The sequence below is a fragment of the Hesperophylax consimilis genome, chromosome 12, assembly GCF_061612785.1.
Source record: "Hesperophylax consimilis isolate HC1 chromosome 12, BYU_Hcon_1.0, whole genome shotgun sequence".
Lineage (NCBI taxonomy): Eukaryota > Metazoa > Arthropoda > Insecta > Trichoptera > Limnephilidae > Hesperophylax > Hesperophylax consimilis.
Genome location: NC_142847.1, coordinates 23410158 through 23431635, shown reverse-complemented (window position 1 = coordinate 23431635; position 21478 = coordinate 23410158). Strand labels below are relative to the sequence as shown.

The window sequence follows — 21478 nt, the reverse complement described above, 5'->3', positions numbered from 1 at the left end:
TTATTTAGTTGATTATTTCTGAAAGAGTAACTTTAGTTTTAGTTTAAGTATGTTAATATCCTTTAATTTCTTTATTTCAATCGGAAGGTTGTTGAAATACTTTATTCCTAAATATTTAAAGTTATTTTGCATTTGTTTGGTTTTACATTTTGGAATTTTGATATTGTATTGATATCTTTTAGATAAGTGGGTTACAAATTTTTTGATTATATTATCTTTATAAATTTGGATAATTGCATTTTTCTTGAATATATCTTCTATTCGGGGCACCCCGAAATCTGTCAATAGCGTTTCTGTTGGATATATGGAATCATAACCGAAATTAGAATAGTTTAATAATAAATAAAAAAAGTAAGATTCTAAGTACCTACTACATTTCCATACAAAACATAAATTATACATTATAAATTTACAAACAATATTAATGTAAAACATTCTGGAAAATCGCATTAATCATTTAAAAAAAAGAGGTAGGGTACGCCCCTGGTACCTTCTCGTGTAACCCCCCCCCCCCCTCCCCCTCCACTCTCAATCTCCCACACACCAACACATCTGTGTCAAATCATATTGCGTTTCATAATAAGGAAGAGAGGTGAGGCTTGAGGCAGGTACTGCAGTACCTACGTAGGTAATTCTTGCCCAGTTGAACATTTGCAATGTTTTCTTGAGTTGAACGGTTGTTGGTTGTCCCAATCATTGGAATTGACAAGTGAGTTAGCTACTTTAGCATTACAATTTTATATTACTATATTGTTTTTATTAAATTATTTTATTAATTTCTATTGAAATAAATAAATCGTACATATACTATGCCATTACAATTTGTATTGAAGTATGTATTTACACATCCTGTTTGCTTTACATAAATTTATCATTACAATTTTTCGTAATACAATTTAGGCTTGGGACGGGTTGTTTCAGAGAATTTGAACAGTTCTTCAAATTTCACAGCTAATTTTCAAGTTCTGTTATTATTTCGGTTCTGTAAAATAACTGGCCTATCATTAAAGGCCAGTTACTTTATACAATAACAGAACTTGAATAGGACTTCACGGAACCCGAAAATGTACGTAAAAATTTGATGAATCGTTGAAATTTGAACAATTCATAAAATTTCACAGTTAATTTTCAAGGACTGAAAGGACTATTCAAGTTCTGGTATTTAGTGTGATGGACGTAGAAAGGAATGTAAAGTAAAAAAAGTTTATGGTAGAAGAATCAAATACTTGAGTCGAGTCAGAAAACAGAAGAGTATGTGAATGCGAATGAAGCAAGGAGTGTGTCCCGAGACAAATGTGACCGTGAAAATTAAAAAAAATATGGTGGAATGCTTATGTTTGAATAAATATGTTTAGATTGAGATTTGTAATTCTCATGATTAAGATTAACAAACTTATTGTTGAGACAAGTAAATTTGTAAGCCTTCAGGTTCAATTTTGTATTCCCCACGTTAGTTATCCTCAAAATTGAGATTGTTAATCCTCAAGATTGGTACTGGAAAACCATAAGATTGAGATTGCTAATTCTCATGTTTGAAATTTGTATTCCTCAAGAATGTTTGTATGTATTTCGTGGTTGATTTTCATAATCCTCAAGATTTAAAATGTATTTTTATCTTAATTACGTAAATATCCTTTTACGGCACTATTTCACATTCATTAAAATAAAAATATAACACGTTTATTCAGAAAAATAATTATGTAAAGTGATTTAATTAAAAACGAATTTTCACAAAACTGTTCAATAAAATGGATAATTTTGTAAATTGTACCGTTGTTATTATTCATAAAAATAATATATAATCCACCATGAGATTTTTTACCCAGAATAGCTTAGCTAACATACCTGTCTGCTACTGCGGCGCACAACAGGTTGAACAGATAAAAATTGTGCTGTTTTGTAGTTTTATGAAAGGGTTAACATTGAATTAAGTACAGTGATAATTAATCAAAACCGCGAATCCGATTTAACGAAACTTCTTTAAAATTATTATTTTTTTAATGATTAACTAATGTTTATAAGACAAGGTTTTTATGCATAGCACAAAGGATAACTAATAACTGGTAACTGAGCTCAGTGTTCCAGAGCATCTGACCGGACATTAGAAAATACGGGTTCAATTCACGTCGGCGGTATTTATTTTTAGTCGGGAGATATTTTCAATTTGTATTGATATTTCGTGCGACTAATTATTGCTCATAATATTTCACCAAAAATGTAGATATAATATGTCTCGAAGCCATCTAGTGGAAAATTTAACACTTACAAAGCCTTTCCTACAAAAATAAAGTTGGTTGTTAAGAGGTGAAAAAAAAAAAATAATAAGCAGTAATTGTTGATTGAAGTACTAGTACATATTGAATTATTTGGCTTGTTGGAAATAAGCCGAAGTTGCTCAGTGGTCCAGAGCATCTGACCAGACATCAGAAGGTGCGGGTTCAATTCCCGTCGGCGGCATTTATTTTTACTCGGGAGATATTTTTAATTTGTATTGATATTTCGGCCGACTAATTATTGCTTTTAATAATTCGTTGTTCATTAAAATTATTTTTCATTCATCACAAACGCAATTTTTTTTCATATTTGACTTGATGTTTCTAGGTTAAGAAGTCTCTAAAAGCAGTTCAGCTATGGCCGGTGGCAGTGTGCTGTGGTTCCGACATGGACTCCGCCTCCATGACAACCCGGCCTTGCTTTATGCTCTGCAAGATAGAACCAAACCTTTCTATCCTATCTTCATTTTCGATGGTGAAACTGCAGGTAATACAATACAGTAGTCAAATAAAAACATACATAATGAAAGTATCTGAGAATATTTTTAGGCTACCCAAATTTGGATAGCTGTGGGTAGGTGATTTTTATGAATTTAAATTAATATAATCTTTTTATTAAACCTAAAAACACAGGATAAGAGGGCTTTAAACCACACTAAGCAGTTTATATGTTTCAGTACCGGAAATCTCTATCGCTCAATACTTTACTTTTAATACGCTATCGCTATAGCGGATAAAAAGTTGTTACTCGTGAAATGATAATGATGGATTGCTTAAATGCAAAGGTTTTAACACATTTCTTGGAACAATAAATTAGTGGATTTTAAGTGGTTAAAAGAATTATTTCTGTATATATTTGCACCTTGTTTCAGAATGGAAGATATTTTCAGTATTGCTCATTCAGAATCAAACGTTGCTTAGCAATGTTTAGTAACTAGATCTGAATATCCAAATGCTTCCCAACCTTCATCTTTCCTTTTTCATTCCCGTACTCCACTTTATTTAACCTAAAACCTCACATATTCCCCAAATTGGGGTGGCATACAGGGCCGGCCTTGTGCAAGCGCAATTGGAGCAGTCCACTTGGGCGCCAACTTGCCAAGCCGCCAAGGAAACAATGTGCCAAGGTGCTTATAACACCTAATACAGCGCCCTTGACGTTTTTTCTAGCGCCAGGCGCAGTTTGACTCAGTTTGGCGTAGTTCCACTGGCTCATGGCAGTAAGAATCTCCTTTTGAGGCGTGAGATAAAATGCTCAAAACTATGAAAACTAAAAGAAAATAAAAATACATGCATTGTATATATTTATTTGTACAGCGCCCTTGGGGGGATTTTTCACAAAAGCGGCACATTGCAAATCAGCAAAATATTTATTATATTTTTAAAAAGTATTTTTATAGGATAATATTATGCATCGAGTAAGGAGTAGTTTGAGATTGGAAAATTATGTTAGTAGTAATATTTACACACAAATATGTGGAATTAGAATATTAAGAAATAACATAATGTGTAGCTAGTTAGTGGGCGCCGTGGAAATTAGCTCAAATCCATTTTAATGTGATTAGTATGTTTTCCAGGAACAAATTTGGTAGGCTACAACCGCATGCGCTTTCTCCTGGAGTCTCTCAACGACCTGGATAACCAGCTTAAGCAGGTCGGTGGCAGGCTGCTCTTGTTCCGTGGGAAACCCAATATTCTCATCCGGAGACTTTGGGAAGAATTTGGTAAGCTTGGAAATAAATCATCACATTTGACATCTTTATTAAAATTGAGTATGATTAAATATTTATGGTCTTATTTTAGAATTATTCTTATGATAGGCCACAAGCAAAGCATATTTTTAACTTATTTTATAATAATGATGTAAGCAAACTATTTTTTACTTATATGATAAGTGAGCAGTGAAATGAAGCTCTGGTATCGAGAAATTTGCACATTTTTTATTGTCTGAAATTTCTGGGTTGCTAACTGTTTTCAGCCAATAGCATCATTTCTACCGTGAGCTGTGGAGCTTTGAATATAATTATTTAACTATGTCTGAATTCTTTGTTATTGTCTGTTCCATATTTTTCAATCGTTAAATAAGAAAAAAGATAAACACAAGCTGAAACTATTCAATATTTACATACAGCTGAAATTTCATGCAATATTTACACACAGCTGACACTTTATGCAATATTTTAAGAAAAATAAATAAAAACACAGCTGGGTAGTAACCTTTGCTTTGTTAAAATTGTATTAATATTCCTTTGATTAAATAATACATCTCCATAGAATAAAGAAGAAAACTAGAAGAACCTTGAAATTTATTATTTGTAAATTTGAATGGAAACAAATGTGCCACTGACTTAATACCTTTTGGTTCCAACCCATTTTGCGTGTGGTCTGTCTCTGTTGCCTGAAATTGTATATCACTATCCAATTTGAGTTTCGTGATCTTGGTGCAACACAGTTTTGTATGGAAATACAGGCCCAAATTGAGTTTAAATTTGGATCACGAAACACGCCCACAAGGTACTTCTTGTCTTATTATTTATTCTATGTACATTCCCAAGAATATTAAATTCGTAAATTTGTAACTATTTTTTCTTTGTAGTAATAAAATAGTTATTTTTTTAATAACTTAGGTATCAGTCAGCTGGCTTTCGAGCAGGACTGCGAGCCAGTATGGCTGCCCAGAGATAACTCAGTGAAGGCCCTCTGCAGAGACATCGGTGTCCATTGCACGGAGCATGTCTCGCACACCTTGTGGAACCCCGCCTCTGTCATCGAGGCCAATGGAGGGATACCACCGCTAACGTACCAAATGTTTCTGGTAATTATTTTATAATAATTATCTGTTTTTCTATGTGAAATATATTTTGATAGTGGCCATCTTGACGTCAAGTACTACCAGCCTTGGTAATTCCCTAAAGGAAATCAAAATTAAATTTAAAATTGAGCAGAAAATGGCAGCCATCTTTAGATCAATTACTAACAGCCTTTTTTATTATCTATGGTGGTTTGAAATCTTTTATTTTTATGTCTTGTCCTTTCTTGTGCTTTTTTTGTTGTGGTCCCGACGCCGATGTAAAAGTCAATGTGAATATTTTGAATATCTTATCTGCTGAAAATGTCGATTCCTAAAGTTCAGTATGGTGTTAAAGGCTGTACAGATTTCAATTCAATTCGACATAAGTTTCCAACATATTTAAGTTGCAAGGAGTCTGTTTCGGAAAGGGTCGTGGAGCAGATTGGAATATATTGAATACCCGATAATAGCGAGGTGTCCGACCGTCAGTTTGTGACTCTTATTTCTCAATCGGAAGCAAAATACCGAGTGGTTTGTTGAGAAATTGCCTATTGACAATGCCGACCACAAAATAGGACTTTGATTGTAACCAAAAAAACTCTCTGTTTGGTTCTAATTTGTAACAGTCTAAACTTAACTTGACTGCAGAATGGAATCTATTTTTTTTCCGACCGTATCCGTATTCCCGCCAGGATTGTCTGCGTATTTCTTTATTGTACAAGGTATAATTCCATAGTTCAACTTTATTCATTAAAGATTGTTATCTATTTATTGTCTTGATGAAATAAAAATACTGTAACTGAGTTTTTAATTTTTCTTTTCTTTCTTTTTAGTTTCTATTTTTTTATATTTTAGGCCAATGAATGGGGTATGCTACGAATGAGAATTATATTGTCTATGATCGCGCCTTTTTTGAGTTTCCTCTATCCTCGTCGATGATGTGTGGCGAAGACGAATAGCTTTTATTTTTATTATTCTTTATTTTGGATTTCACCCATTAGGGGTGATCTTGGCCATAAACAATTAACATTTTTTCTTATCAACAAATTACAGAATATAATTGATTGCACATCATAAACATAACATAACGTAACATAAATAAACCTAAAACAAACATAACATAGCATAAACATAACATAACATACTTAACATAAACGTTACAGAGATGGTAACAGTAGGTTATCACAAAATTTATAAAAATAGGAATCTGTGTACAATATAAGTGGGCGTTTTTCGTTATTTAACCAAAGATTTTTCTAAAACTAGTAGCGTTTTTTTTAAAACAGAACTATGAAATTGGCAATCTTATAAACAAATACAGCATATGGGAGTAAATAAATGTGATTATAAAACATAAAGATAAACATCACACAAACATACCATGAACATAACATAAACATATCATAACATTACATACACATAACATGAACATAACATATCATAAACATAAACATTTTGACGAAAAACTAAGTTTCACCAATCATATCCATCAAATTGTGAACAAAGGTATGAAAACACTAGGCTTCGTATTAAGAACAACTAAAAACTTTAATTCTTTACAAGCCATTAAACTATTATATGTATCTCTAGTAAGAAGTCTAATTGAATATAACTCAGTAGTTTGGTCTCCATCTTACAAAATTCACATTAACAACATTGAGCGAATACAAAAAAAATTTCTACGTTTTATAAATTTTAAATTAAATATCCCTGTCGAAGACTTAAAATACAATTTCTTATTAAATACTCTAAAAATACATATATTAGAAGATAGACGCAAAATAAACGATTTAACGTTCTTATTCAAAATACTTAACTCTAAATTCGACTGTTGTGAACTCCTGTAACTTATAAACATACATACACCCACAGTAACAACACGACAAAATACAATATTCTACAGCAGCACACATAAGCGTAACTACCAGAGATGTGCTTTATTTCAAATAAATCCATTTCAAATGGAAATGCAAAATGCAAAATGGGTATTCTCCATTTTGCATTTTAAATGCTTTTCTAAAAACCATTTTGCATTTTGCATTTTAAATGCTTTTCTCAATGCATTTTCCATTTTAAATGCTTTTTTGCAACATTCTTCCTGTTATCTCCATTCATCTTTTCATCATAGGCCCAGTATATCAGTCGGTCCTCAACCTCGCTATGAGAGATAATTTACGTCTGTCAAGCTACCTGGTAGGAGCCCTGGCAATTAAGTGATGCCATTAAAAAATACAGATTCAAATAGTGAACACGGGGCCATGACGCTGTAATATTAAATTTTAGATAGCAGTTTCTTTTTTTTTTTAACATTCTCCCGCGCAAATTTTTGGTGTTTTCAATGGTTTCATAACCTGTGGTCGTGGTGTTTTTGAATTTAAAATCATGTAAGTACTGTAATTAATATTATTATATCTCATATCAAACTATCTACCTATGCACGCTTCCTGAAGAAAACCAATATATTATGCTAGAATTGTAGAATGCTATGTTAGTATATTCAGTAGTTTAAGAATATACAAGTGAAGATGGATTTAGATGGATAATTTGTATGGCATTGCTTATCTTATTTCATTATATAAATATATGTTCGAACTGCATTTTAACCAAAAAAAATTTTCAAAAAAAAGGGATGTGAGAGATATCAATACATGGCCACAAATATGAAGTATTTGCTTCAAAGATATTACCATCATTGGCAGCATTGAGAATGGAAATGTTTCCGCCACTTAATCAACTTGTTCAAAGGTTTTAAAAGGAAGCATGGTCGCTACGAGTACTACAAGTAAAATTTGCGCTACAGTGTCACATCCATTTTTTAAAATGAAGTGGACACCTAAAGAATAGAAGGACAGAGTCCGTTCAGTGTTTTTACTACAAATAAGGAAATTAAAAGAAAGTACCAAAAATGTTATGTAAATCCACAAAGTGGAACTAATAGTTTTGTACAAGATGAATCTTATTTTTTTCGAAGATAATGAAGATTCATCTGATTCTTCCGCAGCAACAGCAGGAACTCCGGATTTAGAAGCCTTGCAATACCTTCAAGACAAAAGAACCGATTTTGAAACATCAAATGCAATACTTGTCTTCCGAGTTCAGCACCAGTTGAATGTCTCTTTTCAAATGGAGGTATAATCATGAGACCTCATAGAAGAAAGATGAGTGATGATGTTTTTGAGAAGCTCGTACATCTAAAATCTAATAATGCCTAAGGCTACATAATACCTACATAATATAGAATATATATTGGTGTTCTCAAAGTTGTATTATATTATCTGTGGGTTTTCTAGTGCGCCTGCTTGGAGTTTTCTGTGACAATCTATGGTCAAATAATGGGTGCGCACTAGAAAACAACATTTTATATTGTCTGATTGTCTTACTGTCCTGTATTTCTTTATTGTTCACTGGTGGATGTCCCCTCATTAGAGAGTTACTACATGAATGATGATGGCCCTAGGAAAAAATCATTAAAAATGACAATATTTAGTTAATAATAGATTATATTATATTCCACTCAAATTCAATTGTTTTTTACACAGTACATATCAGTATGCATGATTTGTTATTCCACAAGTTGTTCTACATTGATGTCCATTATTAAATGACAAAGTTGTTTAAAATTTCAATAATTATTTTAAACCTGAGAAACCATTTTGCATTTTCAATGCATTTTGAAAATAGGTATTTTGCATTTTGCATTTGAAATGCTTTTCTAAAAACCATTTTGCATTTTCCATTTTCAAATGTAAAAGTTTTGACCCATTTCCATTTTGCATTTCAAATGGTTTTGGGTACCCATTTTGCACATCTCTGGTAACTACATTGCCCACTCTCCGATACAACGACTTCACACCATGGGAAATCATTACTTGGGTGATGTTGACATATTCAATACCAACTTGGCAAGTTTTGTGGATCATTTAAAACATTTATTTCAACAATACTCCTAAACACATCATGTAAACCTACAAATAGCTGTAATTTTCTGTTTTGGTTTCTTGTGTTTGTATGACTTGTTGCATAGCTTTTATCAAATGTAATTTAATTCTTATTTTTTATGTTTCAAAGTATCTGTCAAATTAAAATTATACTACCAACCATGTAAAAGCCCTATGGGCGTTAAATAAATAAATAATAAATAAACCTATCATAAACATAACATAACATGGGTATAACATAAACATAACTTAACAAAAACAATACAGAGCTGATAATAATAATAGCTTTTATAAAATGTGTCTAAATATTGGCATATCTATGGTTTAATAGAGGACCAGTTTGTTTCATACAAAAAGGGCAGGATTATTAATCTATTGAGTGGTTAATTTATGGGTGGGGTAAGCTTAAATTTTTATAGAGCTTACAGAAAAGAACAAAGACGTTGTCAGATTAAACTAGAAATATTTTCGTACAAGCAGACGTGTTCCCGGTTTTGCTAGGGGTTATAAACAGGGTTAAGCTATGAAGGGTCCCAAAATATTATTTTGCATTTGGTAAAGTCAAATAAAAATTAAACAAATGTTTTTTATGTGTAGATTACCTACACAGATATAAAAACGATTGCAAATACCGCACATTAGTCCCCAATCCTAAATAATATTTGAGCCCAGTGGAATTATGACACCCCCAACTGAAGGAAGTGGAAATTTACTTACAAATCCCAAAGACACAGAAAAGCGCCGCAGGTCAAATTATTTTCACTGCATCCCTTTGGGGTAGGCATGTGGTGTAGTTGAAGAGAGTGGAATAATAATTATATTTTGATGACTTGTATAGCGCCATTTTTGTGCAAAATCACCTCAAGGGCGCTGTACAAATTTATATTACATTTCTACAGTGATCTATGTTATTACTAACTATTTATGGAGATAATATACAGTACAATACTTACCTGGTATGTCACTTGAGATTAACACTTAATATGAATTACATTCACAAAAACACAAAAAAAGTGCCACAGGTCAAATTTTTTCCATGGTATTGCCAATCGGGGTAGGTATGCGGTGTGGCTGAAGAGAATGGAATATGCGTTGTAACATTCACAATGACACGGAAAAAGCACCGCAGGTAAAAAAAATTCTGGTGGAAGCGTGTAAAATTATATGATAAATATTTTAGTTTTGGAGAGTCGGTATCCCAACAATATTTAGCCGAAAATACTTTAGTACTTATACAGTATGTAAACGGAAACCTTTAAAACAACATTCAGGCATTGCGACTTCCAACCGCTGCTAGCTAAGTCCTTCATCATTGTAAAAGCAACATTTTCCACTTCCTCAATGTGTATCATTTTGAAGCCTAGCCGGGGCCCCCTCTGACTTTGGGGCCCTATGAAAAATTTGATATATTATTTGATAGTTCTGTGTCCTCAATGTGTACCATTTTCAAAGCATCCCCAAAAACTACATATTATGACTTAAGGAACTTATTTCCTATCGGGAGTTAATATTAAAAAATTAAATAAAAATCATCGGATCCTGGCCGGGGCCCCCACCCCGAGCTTGGGACTTTACGCAGGCGGAAGTTCAGCCCTAACCAAGATGAGGTGTAATGTACAGACATTACACACATCTGGCACTAAACTTGACTTATTTATTGTAAAAATAATAGATTTGTAATTTTGGCGCGAGTTACGACCATCCTGTTTTACTTTTTTTTTGTTCACCAATTTGTCTAGGGGGGGGGGGGGAGGGGCAGTTGCTAACGCCCATGATATGATTTATAATAATATGGAATGTATAATCAATGTGTATACAGAAACTTGGCAAAACAAATATTTTTATTAATGTTTTAAGAAAAATATAATATAATCTTTTTTTTTTTCAGCACACAGTCGAGACTATTGGCCTTCCACCCCGGCCAGCGGAAGATATTGATTTTTCTAATGTGAAATTCGGCAAAATACCACAATGCATGCGGGAAATATTCCAAATGTTTGACAGTGTAAGTAAAAACAAGGATTATCATTTCGACAGGTTCATCAAAATGGGCCGAATGAACTCGATTATTTTTTTCTTTGTGTACCTATTGATTCTAATGTTTTTTTTTTGGTTTTGAATAGTAAATTATCTGCTAAATATTTAACTTTTGATATGATAATAAACTCACCTACTTTCTTTGCAGACCCCAAAACCTGAAGATTTTGATATTTATCCAGAAACTGGTCCCGGAGAAATCCCAATGATCAGATGGAAAGGAGGAGAAACAACAGCTTTGCTAATGCTTAACAGTCGACTTCAAGTCGAAAAGGAAGCTTTCATAAAGTGCGTGTGAATAACATTATGATTTTAACTTTAATGTGGTGATATTTTTTTACAAAATTAGTTACACACAATCTATTTATATTTCCTTTATGTATACAAAAAATACTAACGAAATAGTTAAGTTCTTATTTAAAACGTCACGCATGTGAAATGAGCTACTGACATTAATCTTTCCTCAATTAAATGATGAAGGATGATTCAATTAATCCAGCTCTCTTTAAAACCCACATCTTTCCTGCAGCCCCTTTTTAATCTACCTCATAGCATTGCCCAACCGGGTGACGAAACTTGTTCTGGTTGCACACAGTTCAAATTAAACACAGGTTTGAGGTTTCATAAAATACGAAAGTTATGTATTCAAAATAATGAATGTTTTATTTAATTCCCAGAGGTTCATGTCTTCCGACTCATTCGAGCCCTGACCTTCTTGGCCCCCCTGTTAGTCTTAGTCCTGCGCTAAGGTTTGGATGTCTCTCCGTTAGAAGGTTGGCATATAATTATTCAAAGCAATATATTTTTAGGTACATAATGCTAAATATATAAATATAATATAAAGAGTGTGTGTGGGTTTTTGCTTTGTACAAATCTGAAATTTCGTTTCAAGATTGATGAAATTTTACACACTTGACCTTCGAAACAAGATAAAGGTCTACATGAGATTTCAAAAAACCACCCCATCCCCTTTTTCCAACCCATAAAGCAGAATGAAGCACGAGCAACACTGGATACTTCAGCTAGTTCAAAATAAAACTAACTCATTCGTTTGACAGGTTCTATCGGTGTATCCATGATATTTTACAGGTTCTATTGGTGTATCCATGATATTTTACAGGTTCTACTGGTGTATCCATGATATTTTACAGGTTCTATTGGTGTATCCATGATATTTTACAGGTTCTATTGGTGTATCCATGATATTTTACAGGTTCTACTGGTGTATCCATGATAGTTTACAGGTTCTATTGGTGTATCCATGATATTTTACAGGTTCTATTGGTGTATCCATGATATTTTTACCCAAGTCCATGGCGGATACTTGACATCAACTCCCCACATAACAGGTAAGCTTTGAATTTTATCATTAGTTACTTGTTTTATTAAGCGTCAGCTACACTACTCGCTTCGACGCTTCGACGAAGTCCTCGACGAAGTTAGCCGAAGTTAGAAGTGCGTGCCCACACTCGTGCAACTTCGCGAGTAACTGAAGTAAGCGAAGCAAAGTTGCCCGAAGCGAAGTGAAGTTCGTGCCCACACTATCGTATTCGGTCAACTTCGATCAACTTCGCGAGTAGTGTAGCTGGGCTTTTAAATTAAACATACAATTTACCCTTTATTTTGAACAGGATAACTGACCTAATCTAAAACAAGTATTTTTAATTTTGTAACAGGACAACTAATCTGGCGTGAGTACTTCTACACAATGAGTGTGAACAATGCAAACTTTGGACAGATGTGGAACAATCCCATTTGCTTAAGTATTCCCTGGTCAGAGCCTGCGCCAACAATTATTGAAAAGTAATGTTTTCCTTTATTGTATTTCAATATGACTGCAATATGTGAAATTATTAAACAACTAGATTATTATCGCCGTAGAGTGAATAGTCACTAACATTTTTGGTAAAAATGAGCCAGATTTGTCAAAGTATTAATTTTTAACACTGCTTCTGTGGGAAAAGTCTATAATCGCGTGAAAAATCCCTAAATCGGTTTATGTCACTAACTCTTAGATATTTATCGCATATACATACATACTATCCACTTAGTATTCAAATATATTATTTGACCTATTTACCGAGATAACTTCACAGATTTTCCGCACTATGTTACCAACCAACTTAATTAAACATATAGATTACATAAACAAGCTATTTAGTTATCATACTCCCCTGCTTATTTCGCAAAAATTCATCTCTTTTCTAAAAAACAATAAAAAATCACTTTGTGACTTTTCCCACAAAAATCACTAATATTTAAACATAAAACTAGTATTGTGGAAAATCAATGAATTTTTTTTTGTACTTCAGTAATTTAAAGATCCGATTGTGCAATTAATATATACAAAAAAACTATTAAATGAAACCATAATTATAAAAAATTAATTATCGCCCTTAAATGGACATTTAAAAATGCAACCACTAAAAACCCATTTTCTCAAAACTGTCAATTTTTTAGTTAGTGACCATAGTGATTTTTCACTCTGTAACGATGTTATGCCTGTCAACAATTTTAAATAAGTTTTAATCTTTTTTCCCATGAAAATATTATGCTTATCAGAAGCCATCTTGGCTTATGCCAAGACTCAGCTTTCTATGAATAGTTTTTACTGAGTCATTCAAATCAATTTGATTAATTTTCCAGCAACCTGAGCAAGTCAATAACTATTGCTTCTAAATCCTTATAATTTGTTATTTGGATAGATGGGTGGCTGGCAAGACAGGATTCCCCTTCATCGACGCGGCTATGAGGCAACTGCAGCTTGAAGGCTGGCTGCACCACTCGGCCCGCAATGCTGTGGCCTCCTTCCTCACTCGAGGGGCGCTCTGGCTCTCCTGGGAGCATGGTCTGAAGCACTTCCTCAAGTACCTGCTGGATGCTGACTGGTAATCATTTTGTATCTATTGTGTGCTTTGGTGCATACAGCAGAGACAGATAGGCGCATGGGGTTGTATGGGTTAGCATCATAGATAATAAAAACATGGGAGTTTGACCATGAAGCATTGTTAGTTTGAAACCGTATGCACAAAAATGTCACCAACATAGTTCATCCTACTACTGCAAATGAAAATCGCATCCACACACACAGTGGCGCCGTGACTTTGTTTGTACCTACAGACTAAAGGCAAAGTTTTTGTTAGCTCTGTCGCTTTGATAGACCGTGCAGTTTGATTGTAACTCGGCGGCAGTCTGTCATTCCATGCCATATCTTTTTTGTTTCTATTTTCTATGGGTAAAATAGAAGCTGTAACTCATAAATCGATGTTAGAATATCTAATTTTTTTACTTGTTCAAGAAAAAGAATGTGAATTGTAGTGTTGCAGAATTTGACATAAACATCATCTGTGGCTATCGTAACTAAGTATTTCATAAATTTGAGCTTATGTTTCTTGCGCAGGTCCGTCTGCGCAGGCAACTGGATGTGGATGTCCAGCTCCGCATTTGAGAAGCTCCTGGATAGCTCAGCCTGTGCCTGCCCCGTGCAGCTGGGCCGCAGGCTCGACCCCAGTGGCGAGTATGTCTGCCGTTATATACCCGAACTCCGCAATATGCCGGCCAAGTACATGTAAGAATGTTTTTTTACAATATTTAGTTATGTTATTACTAGACATCGGATTATATGCACTAACAAAGTGCCGAAATATGCATGCAAATATGCACTAAAAAGGGCCGAAATATGCACTAAAAACTCTTGATTTGCCCAAAATATGCACAATGCAAAATCAAAAAACCATTTATATTTTGATATATTTTAATTAAAGACCGTACAAAAACAGCGAAATATTCTTAAAATTATGCATAGTTTTTGTGACAATATACAACTGGACGGGTTGTTTCGGAGAACTTGAACAATTCTTCAAATTTCAAAGTTAATTTTCAAGTTCTGTGAAAGATATTTTTAAGCTCTGTTTTTATTTCAGTTCTGTCAAGCAACTAGCCTATAATGATATAATAACAGAATTAGAATAGGACTTTCACAGAACCCGTAAATGAACGTTGAAATTTGATGAATTGTTCAAATTCTCCGAAACAACCCGTATTTTTCCAAATTTTCGAGCTCAAATTTGTGACGTTTGTCACGCAGTATTAATTTGTACGCCGAAAACGACCTCTCTACGTCAACTGACGTCATTGGACAAAATTTAAAATTTGGCGCCATTTCTGGAGATATCTGCTTAGGCAGGGTATGACCTGTGCCGTTGATGTAGGCATTAATGTTCTTCATATCTTCAAGACTCGGGTTTTTAAGCAAAATAGATTCTAACTTTTTACAAATCTTTTCTGATATTGAATTAGGAAGGGCGTTGGCGAGTTCGATCATTGTTTCCAGTATTTCTATTGCTTTAATTAGAGGAAGGTTTTTTGTTTCCAATTTTTTATGGTATCTGGTAACTTGTGGAAATGTGTTGAGATGAGGGCGATATTCTGTTTAATGGATGCGTCTTCAAATGCTAGCTTGCTTGAATGAATTGCAATGGCCTCAGAACTGTCAAATTGCCCAACTACTTGTTATACGGCCTCAAAAATTTCAGCATAGAATAATACTGCCTTTAGCCAAGTACCCCATCGAGTAATTATGGGTTCTGGCGGCAATGCTAGATTTGGCAATTGCTCTTTATAAGACTGCACACGCGACGGAGAGGAAATCAATTTATTAACATTCCCATACTCTTGCCGTATCTCTTCTACAAGGCGATGAAACCCGTGAGCTATGCAGGTAATGTGTAGTAAATTTGGATAAAAAGGTTTGGCCAGCTTTCACCATGTATGGCGCAGCATCAGAAACAAACATGCAGATTTTTTCATCAGATGATACCTTCCGCTATTAAACGAAATATGCACGATTTGGGAAAAAAGGCTGAAATATGCATTAACGTCGTAATTAGAGAGTTATATGCATTTGCATATGCAAATATGCAAATGCATATAATCCGATGTCTAGTTATTACTAACCGGTTCCTGCAAATCACTGGAAAACTTTTGTTGGCAGAAAATGTAAAATTTTACTATATTATTTACAAATATTGCAAGCCACAACATGGCGTGACTTTGTTTTTGAAAAAAATCCTGACAAAAAATAAATCAAAGATGTTTTTTGTAAGAGAACCGGTATATCGAAAGTGCGGGGGGAGTTGCTTACGTAGTACCTTCATGCTCACATATTTCAGTAAGTCGCCCATCCCTGTGGGATCATAATTAAGAGCTTAACTAGTGTTGTCCATCACAATTGGGACAAAATTTGTCAGTTGTAATACCTACGAGCTTAATATATTTTACGCGTGGCTTTCTTTTCTTGGTAATACATACATATAGTTAGCATAATATTGATTTTTTTCCTGTAATAACAAAATTACATACTGTTATCTTTTTTTATTGGTGCGTAGTACCATATTATGCTTTATATATTGCACTGTTTTTTTTTTCCATTGTAACATACCCACACATTATTTTCCTTTGTAATGTGTTAAGTTGATGGGTTATTTTTTTTCTAATGAACAAAAATAGTAAAGTTGTTTTCTTCTTATCGTTAATGCACTGTAAATTTCATAATATCTTTGTGTTTTGTAAAATAACCGATTTTTAATTCGAAGTTACGAACCATGGAAGGCTCCTATTGATGTGCAAGAGAAGGCCAGGTGTGTGATTGGCCGGGATTATCCCAACCGTATTGTGGACCACGAGGCCGCCATGCAGAAGAATGGGACAGCAATGGAGGTCTGTGCTATTCAATTTATGTTTCTCTATTGTTAACTGATTCACTGCATGTCTGATCAGACCAATAATAATAATAATAATTGTAAAGCCAAGCATGATGTGTAGTATATAATAATCTATTATTTGTCAATAGATTATTATATACTACACATCATGCTTGGCTTTACAACATTGACAAAAAGCTATACATTCCCGACATTATACATGAAAAAAGTTAGCGGTTATAATCTGTTCTTCCTGGAACGGCAATTGTTTGAGTACCAAAAGCGGAAGCTTTCTTAGCATGAGGTTGTACTCGGTTAAAAAGATCCTCTTCCAAAACTTGTTTGAACTCAGCTGACTGCTGTAGCGCAACATAATGCAATTTAGGAAGTAAAATAAAGAATATGACAACTTAGTTTGTCATGTAAACATTAGACGTAGCCCCAGGGGAGAAGTTTTCACTGAGTGAAAACATGTTGTATTTTTATCACACAGGTACTGAACGCTTATATTTATCTTAGCTCATCATTGAAGAGAATTCCCAAGTATTAACTGCTTGCATCAGAAATGCCTGTCGCCAATATAAAATTTTATCTGCTGAATGTCGGCTTTGCCTAAGGGCAAGGCAAAAACATACTTTCTTAAGGTGAGATTTTTTTCCTTTAAAAATGCTCCTAGCATAGTAAAATATATTTTATTCGCTTGGAAAGGAAATAATATATCCTAACATTATTCTATCCCGTCGTTTCAACTAGCCAACATTATGTATTTCGTAAATTAGGTAAAATCCTAATAAATAATAAAGATAAAAGGGATAAAATGGAAAACTCAGGAGTTTACCAAATCAACTGTGCCAATTGCCCGTCTTACTATATAGGCCAAACAGGTAGATCATTCAAAACCCGCATAAAAGAACATTTTTCAAGCTGGGTAAATGACAAAGGCGAAATGTCGAATGTTGCGGCACACTTACTTGAGAATAAACACTCGTTTGACAAGGATAGAGATGTAAAATTTTTACATACCTGCGACAAAGGTCATAAATTAGATAGGCTAGAGCAGGGGTGCTCAAACGGTCGATCGCGAGTGCTTTTTGAGTCGATCTCGAGAAAAATTTCCTATTTTTCATGCCTTCTTTTTTACTATTTATTTGTAGCTTGTAGCGGACTGAGTTACTGAACGGAGTGTTCTGGAACAGCTGGCAAATTTCGTATTCGCTGTGAGCTGAGAAAGTTCCACGTGCTGTGGAGCGCGGGTATGCACTGTCTCTGGACCTTTCCACTGAGTGCCGATATATATACTGCGCCGTGGGAGCAGAATAGTGGGAGTCAGTAGTCAGTCAGTCCAAGTCAGTCCGAGTTGTAACTTGAAGGCGATACGACTTTTTGAATAAATATAAGTTTTTTCATTGACTTTTTAGTGCAGACCTCCACCTACCTTGACTAAAAAAAATACATATTGCGAACTAATTTCTGTCGTTCCTCCAAATTCTATGTGGATTTGTGGCTATGCAATTATGCAACGTCCCTATATATACACTTATACCTGCGCCACGATACACCCTACCTACATAGACGACAATCCTGCATCACACATACTTGCAGCCTCTCAGAGTCGATCGATCGGAATCTAATAATATTGAGGTAGATCGCCAGCAGTTCATGTTTGAGCACCCCTGGGCTAGAGTCATTAGAGATAACCCGCCTAACTAAAAAAGTAAACTCCAACAATGTTATGAACACAAAATTAGAATCAGTTACTAAATCTCCGCTGCTATATCCATTATAATCAGTATGTCACCTATCCTAAATATGTATTTGAATTATATAAAATCCATTAAAGTTTTACCTAACCCCACAATAGATTGCCGATAACCTTATGTTGGGTAAATCCTTAAATTGATAGTCCTAATAGGCATAATTATCATAGTTCTATAGATAAATTCATTTGATTTTAATAACAATAGGTACTTATTTGGGAAATATCATATTACACGAAAAACCCCTCATAATTCAAACCAACCTATTATGTTAACCCCTCCCCTCAATGTAATTTGCCTATGTATATAAACCCTAGTTTAAGACAAAAATTGTACCAGTCTGAAGATGGCCTTAACAGGCTGAAACCGGTCACGGTCAAATAAAAACAAGTGGAAAAAAGTTTAAAATTGTGTTCTTTATATATATTTACTTTTTATAAGTTTTTGTTTCACTTGATCATAGAACACGTCTTCGTATACCCACAATATTACTACATAAAAACAACATTATATCGGCTTTTATTCTCCGTATCTCATTCCAGTGCAGAGATAATGCGTTAAATCTACCTCTGGCGTCCACAACTTTTTCTACCATTCAAACCTCTCTCTAACAACTCCTGATACGAATAAAAACAAACTTTGAAATTTTCAGCGAAATCGGTCCAGTAGTTTTGAGTCTATAACCCTATAAAAATGAATGTTTGTACCCACAAACATTCATTTTAATAAATATCTATACAGGGTGTATCGGCACGTACCCGACAAACTTTAACCAGCTATTCCTCAGCACATTTGGAGTAAAAAATGTTATGGGCGCTTTGCTGTGCGGTAACATTTTTTTTCCATTAAAAACAAAAAATAAATAAAAAATCCACACTCCGTCACTGTCATTTGCATTGTTTCTCGTGTTCAACAGCTGTTATTAGCAAGTGTGTCAAAAAGTGTCCTCGATCTTTCGTACACACTAAATAATAATAGTTAAAAATGAGACGAATGGTGCCGTGCCATTTCGTTGTGATTGTAAAAGCGCGCCAACGTAGGTACGTACGTACATTATTCAACGAAACTCGAACAAAATATTGCCAGACGTGTTTTCAAACTTTGACAAAGGATAAAACATTGGTGACATGTGGTGAAAATATGAATAGTAAATTTTTTATATTTAAAAAAAAAATGTTACCGGACAGCAAAGTGCCCATAACATTTTTTACTCCAAATGTGCTAAGGAATAGCTGGTTAAAGTTTGTCGGGTATGTACCGATACACCCTGTATAAATAAAAATGTAAATGTTCGTTTGTCTAAAATCTTAAATCTTGGAAAGTTCTTCACTATTTGCTTTGAAATGTTGACACAACGTTGCATTTGAAAACACCTACCGAGTTCTCGGCCGAATCAGTCAGTGAAAGAAATATTTTTTTGACATTTGCTGTTATAAAACTTATTTTTCATACTTGGCAAAACCATGACAACAGCCTTTTAAACTAATCTCAACGAACTAACTCGCCCACTGTCTCTTCTAGATGTGAACCTCTATTCTCCAATAAGTTGTTCAACGGAGTAACGAGCGAGTGAGGCAGGTGTAATTCGGCCATACGTGCTATTGTTTCTCTATCTGCAAAGACAGATTGAGCCACGGCAACGCGTGGCGGGGTACAGCTAGTAGATAATAAAACTACAAGCAGCACAAAACAGCAGCTAGTGTTGCCAAAATTGAGAGAATAATGTGTCTAGTGAATTAAATAATTATATTAAGTAGTTACTCACTACAGACTATCAAATTAAAATGAATTTTTGGACATTTTAAATTTTATTTTTTATTTTTTTTTTAAATTAAAAGAAAGATAAACAATATAAAAAAATATATATACATATATATATATGTATATATATATTTGTACATCAGTCTTGATGATGGAGAGTGCAAGGTTATTTGGAATGTTGACTGAAGGAGATGAAGGAAGCAATGAAATGCTAATCAATAATTTTATCTTTCTAGAACATGCGGAACTACCTTCAGAACAGTCCCCCGCACTGCTGTCCTTCCAGCGACGAGGAAATTCGTCAATTCATGTGGCTACCGGCTGAGGGAGACTTGGACTTCTAGTCAGCCTCCTAACCTAATCTAACCTTTTCTCCAATGCTGGTGTACCAAACCATCTACTTTAAATTATATATATTTTTTTTTTATTTTTTTTTTTTTATTTCATAGGTTTGTCAACAGTTATTCATATCAAAGCTCTCGAAATACAATTACATTAATTAAACTTGGTTGATACTATCACTAATTACAGACAAACACAACATTGATGAACACAACACTGCAAGTAAAGAATAATGTACATGCATGCACCTACATGCATACATGTATACACACATACATACACTTACATTTCATAACAGCAACAGTAATTATTTTTTAGATCAACACGATAGGTAGCTTTAAGTCTTGTTTACGTTTGATTTGAAGGTGGCCAATGATGACATTGACAAATCAATGGAATGACTTTTATATGTCTCGTTAAAATAACGGCACATTCTCGGTAAAGGTGAGTCATACCCCAGCTTAGTTTTATATTTTTTAATATGTAACGGAATATAATGTATAAGTCGGGAACCAATTCTAGGAACGTTGAACATAATTTGATAGAGTAAAAAAGGGCAGTTTATTAGAGCATTAACAATTTTGAAAAGAAAATTTAAATCAATATTTAGTCTTCTCTGTTCAAGGATGCGTACATTGTAGAAATTTAGTCTATCGGTGTAGTGAGGAAGTGATCGAGCTCGCTTATCACAATACGCTAGGTGGTACATAAAATGTTTTTGAACCCGCTCTATTTGCTGAATATGAACTTTGTAGGTTGGACTCCATATAGAACTTGCGTACTCCAACACGTTGCGGGTGAAGAAATAATGCTGTCGATATGAGGTGTGAAAGTAGTTTTTTATCAAATATTACGCCTAGGTCCCGAATGGTTGCGA

The 21478-nt window shown here is 34.1% G+C and overlaps 1 protein-coding gene across 1 annotated transcript; it reads left to right on the top strand.

Annotated features, from left to right (window-relative positions):
• Window positions 1-581: 581 nt before the first annotated feature.
• cry (circadian regulator cryptochrome) lies at window positions 582-21354 on the top strand. The gene is made up of 13 exons (XM_089637783.1): window positions 582-709; window positions 2602-2760; window positions 3851-3997; window positions 4901-5088; window positions 10891-11007; window positions 11188-11327; window positions 11717-11812; window positions 12315-12388; window positions 12716-12842; window positions 13745-13927; window positions 14440-14607; window positions 16634-16757; window positions 20496-21354. The coding sequence occupies exons 2-13, from the start codon at window positions 2631-2633 to the stop codon at window positions 20601-20603; spliced, it is 1602 nt and encodes a 533-aa protein (XP_089493909.1). The 5' UTR covers window positions 582-709; window positions 2602-2630; the 3' UTR covers window positions 20604-21354.
• The last annotated feature ends 124 nt before the right edge of the window (window positions 21355-21478 follow it).

Excerpts from the sequence above, each read along its gene's own strand:
- cry (XM_089637783.1), top strand. The coding sequence starts at position 2,631 with ATGGCCGGTGGCAGTGTGCTGTGGTTCCGACATGGACTCCGCCTCCAT. Across the intron at positions 3,998-4,900 it reads GAGACTTTGGGAAGAATTTG|GTATCAGTCAGCTGGCTTTC; the intron begins GTAAGCTTGGAA and ends TTAATAACTTAG. Across the intron at positions 16,758-20,495 it reads AGAATGGGACAGCAATGGAG|AACATGCGGAACTACCTTCA; the intron begins GTCTGTGCTATT and ends TTATCTTTCTAG.